The 10,203-nt window shown below is 36.8% G+C and overlaps 2 protein-coding genes across 3 annotated transcripts in view; one reads left to right on the top strand and one right to left on the bottom strand.

Moving 5' to 3' along the window:
* Positions 1-1,574: 1,574 nt before the first annotated feature.
* Positions 1,575-7,043, top strand: LOC142986100 (uncharacterized). The gene is made up of 9 exons (XM_076134347.1): positions 1,575-1,775; positions 2,412-2,495; positions 2,574-2,847; positions 3,078-3,232; positions 3,875-3,944; positions 5,168-5,315; positions 5,471-5,506; positions 5,581-5,654; positions 5,837-7,043. Exons 1-9 carry the CDS (start codon positions 1,754-1,756, stop codon positions 5,844-5,846), a joined length of 873 nt encoding a protein of 290 aa, XP_075990462.1. The 5' UTR covers positions 1,575-1,753; the 3' UTR covers positions 5,847-7,043.
* A 237-nt stretch (positions 7,044-7,280) lies between these two features.
* Positions 7,281-10,203, bottom strand: part of Best2 (bestrophin 2) — a 45,276-nt gene continuing 42,353 nt past the window's right edge. For both annotated transcript variants that reach the window (XM_076134346.1, XM_076134345.1), the window contains exons 8-10: positions 9,243-9,473; positions 8,558-8,822; positions 7,281-8,319 (exon numbers count right to left, since the gene is read on the bottom strand). In XM_076134346.1, the coding sequence (XP_075990461.1) occupies positions 7,748-8,319; positions 8,558-8,822; positions 9,243-9,473 (1,068 nt within the window). In that variant the 3' untranslated portion in view covers positions 7,281-7,747. The remainder of the gene's footprint in view (positions 8,320-8,557; positions 8,823-9,242; positions 9,474-10,203) is intronic.

Raw genomic sequence — 10,203 nt, 5'->3', positions numbered from 1 at the left:
TAACCATCAATTTGAAATTCACTAGTTGTAAATTGAGATACGTGATACGCATTCTGTTAAAACATTGTTAAAACTATGATAATTCATTTCTACAATCTCACCTCATGGGGTTTGATTCCCAAGACAATCAAAGTCGTATTATATTTAGCGCTTAACGGTGCCTATCGTCCGCGTCTTGCACAAACTGGTTTTATTTGACTACTTCATAGTAACATATCCATTGATACACTAACTTGCTAAAGAAATAATATCACACCAGTTGTACCCGGAGGTCTAGGCAGAAGAGTATAAAATACGTCCACTTTTCGCCATTAATATTTTTAATCCCATGTAACAGAAGGCGAGACTGTTGTAATTTCACCGGGGACGCTACTATTAAGGTGTATTCCAATACAAGTTAGAAATTACCAATAAATTTGCCCAAGAATCAAACTCGAGAATTCATAGTCAGCAGACGGATGCCTTATCGACCACGCATAGAGGTAGCCATGTAATGTATATTATTGTTATTAATACTAATCGTATTAATCGGCCCTATTCTCAACAACGCCGTGAGTTTCTTGCCGTTTCTTCTCATGAGTATATAACAACTTTTCCGAAACGTTGGTATATTAAAAATGCTATGACGATTTCAAATAGGTGACTTTGACTTTGAACGACCAAATTGTAAGGGGACTAGTTTATAGATGGTGTGTGCCAAGTGCGAGCTCATTAAACAAGACTATTGTCTCTCAGTACATTGACAGAATCGGAAAGAAGTCAGGTTTACTCTTAAAATTATTAACGAAGCACCTGTGGTTGTTCAGCCTAGTTTTTCTACCAAACTATGTTAAAGTCGGCTTCTAACCTCACCGGATGCAGCTGAATACCAGTGTTTTACATGGAGCGATTGCCTATATGACCTCCACAACTCAGTTACCTGGGTTATGGTTATGGTTATGGGTACACCATACCCTTCGGTAAGACTGGTTGTTAGACTTTTTAATTCAAGCTTCTGACTACTGGTTAACGACAGTTAAAGATCTTTGAAAATAACAGCCGGGACCCACAATTTAACTCAATCAACTTCAGGGGTAAGATTAGGCATAAAAGTTTGTAAGGGAATTCTTTAATTTTAGGAAATTGAAGTAGAACACTATGTTAGACTCTCTATAAGCAATGAATTGTACGTGCTATTTCCATAGCCATCCGTAGCCATAAACGGTAAACAGTGGCCTGTTTGATACGGTTACTTTAATTTGCATATACCTATACAAAATTATTAATTATATTTAGATAAATCGTGTATGCCGATACTTTGTACAAAGTTGTTGAACTACAGTAAAAGTTCACGAAGAAGCGCTTCTTAGTGGAGGCGCTAATGTCTGGCATGAAGGAGAGACAGGTGGACAGACGTTAGCGTTTTATAATAATACTAGGTATGTTATAAGACAATAAACAGTGTATATAGTCCTCTCGAATTGTTTAATTAAGACGTTGGACATCACTAAACCGATTCGGAGCCATCTTGTTAATTTTATGCGCAGGTCAGCTGCCGGCGCCCGGCAATAGATCAATACTAACGTCAGGTTCAAATGACGGGTCTACGCGGCCGGCTGAGTTTCGGATTTTCGAGCTAAAGATATTTTTTAGTGGATGTGTGTGTTTCTATTTCCTGTGAAAATATTTCCCGGCATAAAAAGCCTCCTAAGTTGTAAAACAAGTTTCAAACTATATCAAGTGTCATATAGGTGTTTCACGGACGGCCGCAACAATGCATCAAGGGTATGAAGCCGGTAAGTCCAACTTTGTCTTCTAATACTTAATTGTTTACATTATAGTAAACAGGTAATAAATTAAATTTACAGTATTAAATCGAAGATAAAGAGTAAGAGAATAAACGGTGACACAAGAGTGAATGAAATGTTATTGTCATTGAAACTAGAAGATTTAAGTTGGGGCCCATTGATGTCTTCCTATTTTAAATGTAGCCGTTATGTTTTGAAAATTGTCTATACTTAAATACTGATCTGTGATGTTTTCGAGCTGAGGATATTGTGTAGAAAATACTCGTCAGTCGTTAGAAATTCTGTATAGAGAGTTGTAGTCCCAAATCTAAATCAATTATATAAATCAATATCGTTATCGGCAAATCCTACTAATCCTACTATCCTACTAATATTATAAATGCGAACGTTTGTGAGTATGTATGTGTGTGTGGATTTTTGTTACTCTTTCACGCATATACTACTGAACCGATTACCATGAAATTTGGTACGTAGGTAGCTCAAGATCCAGAATAAACCATAGGCTTTTTATCCGAGAGTTCAACCCGGAGGCCTCTAGTTCTATATAAAATGAAAAACCTTAACTGTTAGTATAAGCATGCTATTTTCGTAAAAAAATGTAAAGTAAGTATTTCTTTTAAACAGAGCCTTCCGGGCTGCCAGCAGGCGAAGAACCGCCACCACCATCACCACCACCGCCGCCGCCAGCGGCAGCTGCTGCAGAAGAAGGTATGCTCTTGGTCCATTTTCCTGCTAAGGCTCTATAGGACAACAAACATGAACTTCATTATCAATATTTGTGTTCAGAGGCATCAGTGCTACTTCTGGTGCCAGTGACACTTGTGACACCGGTCACGATTGTGGCGCCAGTGCAGGTGGCGTCTCTGCAAGTGGCAACAGCGCAGGTGGCGCAAGTGCAGTCGGCGCCAGTGCAAGTGGCGCAAGTGCAGGTCGCGCCAGTGCAAGTGGCGCAAGTGCAGGTCGCGCCAGTGCAAGTGGCGCAAGTGCAGGTCGCGCCAGTGCAGGCGGCGCAAGTGCCGGTGCCGCCGGTGCAGATGCCGCAGTGCTTGCCTAGCACCAGGTAAAAATCCTATTATTATGGCCCAGTTTCACCACTTCTGGATGTCCATATAACAGCTTGTTGGATGAAATTTTGACAGCCTGATTTTGTACATTATTTTCTCTCACTTTAATTAGCTGATAGGATTTCCGACACAGCCATTGTGAGACTAGCCTTATGTAAGATGTATCGTACAAAAGGATCAATATTATTGTCTTTCATCAACAGTTAAACACTATATTTGTTTGTAGCTATATGGAAACACAACCGTCCCAGTACATTGTGCCAGCCATCATGGAGGCAGATACAACGACGACGCCGCCGATGCCGCCGATGCCGCCGACGCCGCCGACGCCACCGACGCCACCGACGCCGCAATCAGCTATAAACGTGGTGGTTGAAGACGGTAAGTACCTTTTAATTTACTTCTATCCCAACAAAATATTAATTACTTTTACAAATAATTAACGTGTAAATATTAATAAAAAAATTATATGCTGTAACTCTTAAAATAATAATATAAAGATGGTCTTTATTCTAACTATTAGAGAATAATAGTTTTAGATCGCAATCAACTGCTGCGCATAGTATAGTTTGACTTGTAAAAGCTGTTGATATAATATTATCTTATGTCGGCCTCAGAATATCATAATATTAGGTAGCTGACTATCGCTGGCGATAACCTTTAAGTATTACGTTGAGTAGGTATTCTTGATTAACTAATGACATAAAATCTGCTATCTGCTAGATTTGCTCCTGCTAATGTACTTGAGGATTATTACTAGCGTCCAAAATCTGTTACTTCCTATAAAAATATAGAAAACTCGTTAAAGGCTAATAACAGGTAATTATCAAGTTTTTTTACCACTATCTTATAACTGTCTAAGTGGTGCCGGTAAAGGAACAGTCCTGCTTAATGCTTATTAAGTTAAATATATGGGGAAAGGTACAGAGAATGAATTTAGCTCGCAATAAGATAATGAAGAATAAAGTATGTTGTATAGTTACGCGATAGTAGTTAGTATTATTTGAATGATTTCCTCTACAGTGGCAACCGGGCAACCCATCCCGGCAAGGGTACACGCTCCCTATTTGGATCCTCCATCGCCATCTACCAGGTACAGTATTTAAATATTCTTTTGTATTCTTCTACTTATTTAAGGTTGAGTAGCGGCGTGCGACATTGTGTCTGTATTATTTATAACGTCCGTGAGAACTGGGGAATGAGTGATCACCGGTTTTTCTCAGCTTTTCTTTTAATTGCCACAAGTTAAAGTTATTCTTTAAGCATAAGATATTGTGCGGTAGTGTTGTACATGAGCACAGTTAAGGAAATCCTTTTCAATCATATACGAATTCAGTTTTGGTGGTTCACATTTCGAGGGATGCCGAATTTATAACCGTAAGCAGTAGACTACCCTAATTTTAGTATTTCCAGCGTCGTACCTATTTAGATTTAGTTAAGTAGGTAACTTAGTTGCAGAGAATAATGGAAACATTTGTTGTTGTCTGTGGTCACTCAGTAGTCGCATTTTATGATATACCTACATAATTGTGCTTTTTACCTTGCTAGGGCAGGACTGCATTTTACAGAGACCCCGATTGGTTTCACTGATGAAAAAAAAAAGGGCAGGACTGCATTTATTTGCAGGGGGCGCTTTTGTACCTACGTACAAATACAGATAAAATTTACATACCCAAACCGAAGCAAATATTTGAAAAAATTATAGTCCGCCTTGTACATTCTTTGTGAATACGAAGTTTTAAATGAGTAGATATTTTCAAGTAGTTTTCCATGGCATCCCAATTTATTTTTCACTTTGTACATCGCGTTGACATCGAATTGTTCAAAAGCACTATTTTCCGTTTCGATAATTTTTATACTCCTTTCGTAATAAACGGGGTTCGAATTAAATAATTTCATTAAAAAAACTGTATACTTACTAAAATAATTATTATTCGATACTTACTTGTGCTCTAATTTCCTAAATCAGAATCAAATTATTTACTCATATTGGCAAGGTGTAGCTCTTCTTATAATACGGGTATTGCATTAATTTTCATTACTTGAATGCTATCGATAACGACCTTAAAAGTTCTATTTGATTTTTTCTTTATATAACATTAATTTTGTTTATGATTATCATTATTTTAAGTATTTTTAAGATACCAATTGTTTCTTTTTTGTATTTTATTGTAAGTATGTAGTTTGAGTTTTTCAATGAGGCCGACATAGTCCTTTGTTGCCAATAAACTTGATTAAAACAAGTTGCTAAAGTTATTAAATGCTAAAAATATTGTTATGGCGCGACCAAATCTGCAAGTCATGTTTTATTTCCAGCTACCTGCGCAGGGTGACTCGTGAAAATTTTAGGGAGAGAATGATGAATCTGTTAAAGATCGTCAAAATGATGCAGCAGGAACTCGCACGTTTGAGGCTGAAACACAATTACATGTCCCGTCTGTTGGCGAGAATGCTCACGATTCAGGTGTGTATTTCGGTCTTCAATACCCCTACAATTTTCGTGACAAGCCGGTTGTATGAAACTGTACGCAAACCATGCCAATTTGGAATTTGTTTATACTGAATTAGGGAATGAGTAAACCCGTCACAATAATATTAATAGAGATGTTCATGTTTCAGCGGAATGACCCTAATATACCACCGGCAACCAAACTTGTAAGTAATGCTATAACGAGATAATTTAGTAGTATAGTTTAGTATTTGACTAAAATATTATTATTATGTTGCAGCTGGGACTTCAACAACTGTTACAAATTGTGAAGAATACGTTGACGATGGACGAGAGTACAATTCGGCAACTACAGTAAGTAATTATTTTGTTGCTAAGTATAAATGTTTCCTTAAATACAGTTATGTTTAGTTCACGTCACGTTCCTGTAACGCTGTTTGCTGTCATACAATAAAGCCTGCAACAATGTTTAATATACTAATTGGAAGAAAAATACTGTAATATGTCGTTTATACAATAATTGTTCTTTTTTACAGGGCTACCTAAATAGGTCCGACCGCTGGTCTTACCGAACGACGTCTATTTGCTGCCCTGCTGATCCTACCCGTGACAATCTTCTGTTGCATCTCTCTCATCTGTATAATAATATACAATGTGCTACTATACTTTAACGACCCTTAAGTTATGTTTTTTTACTCTTACAACTAGTTTTTTACTGGCCAAGCACAAATATTTAGGTGCTATAATTACAAATTTTTTAAAGATTTTTATCAAATAAAATATTTCTTTTATTCTAAGTACATTGTAAGCATTAATGAGTTGGAATTGGCAGCTGGAAATCCGCGTCTACATTACATCTATACTTACTAAATACCCGAATTATTAGTTATAATACCTTTTTACATAATAAAATTAAAAATAGTATTTTTGGGGTAACTTTTTAGGCTGGCCTATTCTTATACAAAAATATATTATTTAATTGCAATTCAACGTGGCAATGCTGCCAGTCTTCTGGGCATTACCAGAAGATCCATTATTTTAAACAAACTTATTACATTTAATTTACTTTGTATATATATAATTTTATTATACTAAGTCTCGTGCTAAATATAAAAAAATACTCTGTTTATTTATGGACAAGAACTTTTTTAACGTTAACATCTAGTTAACACCTAGCATGTAAGGAGTCTGCCAAATCCACTTAGAATATGATTTAACTCATATTTATTCATTGCAGAAGTTGAATATCTTTTGATTCCTGTAATTTTATGTAGTATACTTAATATTCGGCCTATTATTGACATTCCTTCTAGGAGCAGACGAAAACTTCATCAAACTATAAAATCGTAGAATATCTTTACTTTTCAAGCAGGTAAAATGTATTGTGTGTAGTTTAGTCAGTGAAATAATAAATAATTAACTAATTTGAATTCACTTCATTATACAAATAATTTCTCAGTGTATTTTTAAAAATCTCAGTGTTATGTACCGTAGAAATCAATGTCTTTACGATGAAATAAATTTTAGTAAGTAGTTGTTCAGTTTAAGTAGCGATTAGAAACATAAGTGTCTATGAAACATTAAAATGTTTGATATAAGTATTATAAATTGTATTTTATGTCTCCGTCACCCAGACAAATATGATGTAGTTTGGCGTGACGGTCTTGTGTTAAAAAAAACGAACGAATTTCTTATTATTTACGAAAAACATACTTAATAAATGTTTTTAATTTTACTTAAATACTTCCTTGTATTTTATTTAGGACCGATTTTTTGTGGAATAAATCGTAATTCAGCTAACATTACATTCAGAATGCTACTATTAGGTACCTACCTATACCTACCTACAGAGAACGTACAACAGGTAACCATCTCCATGGTATAAGTTTACTAAATGATCAACTTCTCTCTTACATACCTATTTTAAATTTGTGTTGTCCTTATGATAAAGGGAATTTTCGGTTGAAATAAAACGATATGTAATATCACATAATTAACTTAAAATGAAAAACTATAATAAAAAATACTTTATATAAATCTATACAATTCAATCCCTGTCTGTGCATAAAATTCAATTTTACTCCATATTAACAATGGATATCAACTAAGAATATAAATGAGCCGTTCTCATTTTATCTCAATAAGCACCTGAAGTACATACAATAATGTACCGAGATTCTGAACCGCAGAACATTACTGTATGAGCTCTAAGCAAATATTGACCATGTATTTTTTATTTACGGCGATAAAATGTATTTATGTAATGCTACTAAAATGTAAGTATTCAATAGTAACAATTATACGCATTACTTTTATCTTAGTAACATTAAATGAAAGAACCACATCCGCAGACGCTCACTGTACTTAGTTTTTTCAGACGATAAACTCGACTAAGTAATAAAATTTCACCATCACGATTCGAGCACCACGATTTAAGGACGGACGTTTTATACATAGACTTCTCCTCTCTTGGAGCTGGTACGTTTTCTAGTGAACTCTGGCGGCGTGCCGGTGCTGGCAGCGCTGTGCTCGCTGTCACGATCTGACGGGGGCAGTTCAGTGATGGTAGCGCGAGGCGAATGTGGGGAACCTCCAGAGCTGTCCGCAGCGCCTCTGTCAGCGCGAGGAGTCGATGGTGTCGAATTGACTAAGCTTGTGAGCTGCGACACGCCCATCGGTGACAAGGTCACTGGTGCCGCCGTCAACATTGGGGTTATTCCACCAGTAGTCAACGTCGGCGAGAGAACAGCCTGTGCAAGAGCTGTAGTGCCGGGTTGTCCAGCGTGCAGCGTGTTGTTGACTGACCCACTATCTAATTCTTGTATCGGGGACAGCACCAGCGCTCCTAGAACTGGCACTTCGTTCTGATATCCTTGTGCCATGATAACGCCCATGTTCTGCATTCCCATGGCTATTCTGTTTTCGCGATCCATCACCTCTTTAGTCACGTCCGGCGTGGGAATGCGAGGTCGGTTACGTAATGTTATAGGTATCGCAGAACCATTACTTTTCTGTCCGCCTGAAAATAATTAATACATAAGTTTTAGTCATCTCAACATGCGGTATTCTTAAACGAGGACGTTACCTACTCAGACTATTACTAAAGCACCAACTAACGACTTGAAATTTTCAGACATCGCATACTTAACTATGAAGGACCGTTCATTTCAATCAATCATTTTTATATCATTTTGAGCAAGACATGAGAGTAGGAGAATATACTCTAAAATATACATCACTATCAAAACAGTACTCACCGTGTCTAGAGTTTTGCCTATGCTGGCCGCGTCCAGATTTGCGGCCGACTAGACGCTCATACAGGGACATCTTGTGATGCGGCGGCGGAGGCGCCACAGGCTGCCCGGCTTCAGGGCTCGAGTACACCACTGAGTTGTGACGATTCCGTCCGAAAAGACCACCAGACGAGTAAGCCGTTGAAGCAGACCTCACAGACCCCATCCTCGATATTTGTCTTTGAAACCAATTTTTCCTTCTTTCTACTAGTGGTGTGTCAACACTTTCCTGTAAATGTAGGTACATAAGTATTAAGTATGACTTAGTATTTAATTCCTTAGTATCAATAGATTGGCTACTGTTCATGATCCAATAAATAAAAACAGCAGATATGTAGATACTACTAATACTTTGACACCACCCAATACTTTGGCACGCATACCATTTTAATTGCTGCCTTCTAATGTATCTTAGGTCTGTGCCCAAAGAAAGACTTGATCCAGGAATTTTACTGGATACCTCAACTCAGCAGCCAAAACACACTTAGTCATCTTCCAAAGAGACCAGAAATTAAGAAATGATTCCACAACGAATGGACTTTGGTAACTGTCCTGCTCTGGCTAGTTTGTATTCAATTGTAATTATTAAATACAATTGTTTTATTACCAATAATATCGGAAGTTATGGGTAATAATTAATAAGACTTACATAATCTGCGTAAGTTTCATCGTGGCTCTTTCTCGGGGCCTGGACGTTGGCGTATACAGCATCCTCAGCTTTCACTTTATAATGGTCTGCAGAGCATGGAGGTTCGTGTCGACGGTAATGTTCCGAGGCCACGGTGTAAGGTAAGTCTTTCGGTACCACCTCCTCCCAATATTGATCTTTAAGGAGTTCAGGGTGCTCCTCATGCATTTCATCCACGATCATGTAGGCTGCCTAAGGGGAACAAAAATAGAAATCAAGTATAATCATCCAACCTCTCACTGCTAGGCAGGGTTAGACGTTGAGTTCACAACACTTGCCTGAAAAGTAAGGCTAAGGAATTTTGCATTCACTCAGGAACCGTCCAAAAAGCTCTTGAGCATTTACTTGCATATGTGAGGGACGTTTACCTATTCTTAATTGTCTGGTGAACTGTTTAAGGTCAAGGTCTCCTATGTAATGAGTAAAAGTAAAGAACCCACTATGAACCTAAATTACTTTCCAATTGAGTATTTTCTACAATAGGAATACCTTATTCAAATTGATAGCTGGAATGGAATATCAATAAAACATAGATAGATACCATAACGGGTTAATTGATATTTGCAGCAGGTAAGTATAATAAATAAGAATCAAACAATATATAGTGTTAAGATCTTTATTATATGATCATACAACTAGTAAATGTTTAATTCATGAATTCTTGATCAATCAGATTCAGACACTACAGTTACATAATTAGATAGCTATCCTATCTTTTGTATTTATCATCTAGGTAAATGTGATAATTATTCATACAGAAAATAATACTGGTACAAAGGCTTACAGCATAACAATTATGCTTAATCAACTAAACAAAGAAAATAGTTAAGATATTCACTCAGTAGTAAAGTAAGAAAACATAACAAAATCTAAATAAATACAGTCAATAAACAGTATTGAAAAATATTCTCAAAAAATAGTA

Source organism: Anticarsia gemmatalis, chromosome Z (assembly GCF_050436995.1).
Source record: "Anticarsia gemmatalis isolate Benzon Research Colony breed Stoneville strain chromosome Z, ilAntGemm2 primary, whole genome shotgun sequence".
NCBI lineage: Eukaryota > Metazoa > Arthropoda > Insecta > Lepidoptera > Erebidae > Anticarsia > Anticarsia gemmatalis.
Note: the sequence above shows the minus strand (reverse complement) of the source record. Positions and strands in the feature narration are given on the sequence as shown.

What these genes read in the sequence shown, in the direction of transcription:
- LOC142986100 (XM_076134347.1), top strand. Translation starts at nt 1,754, where the DNA reads ATGCATCAAGGGTATGAAGCCG. An exon ending in GGCAGCTGCTGCAGAAGAAG is followed by an intron (nt 2,496 to 2,573) that starts GTATGCTCTTGG and finishes ATTTGTGTTCAG; the next exon opens with AGGCATCAGTGCTACTTCTG. An exon ending in CAGTGCTTGCCTAGCACCAG is followed by an intron (nt 2,848 to 3,077) that starts GTAAAAATCCTA and finishes ATTTGTTTGTAG; the next exon opens with CTATATGGAAACACAACCGT.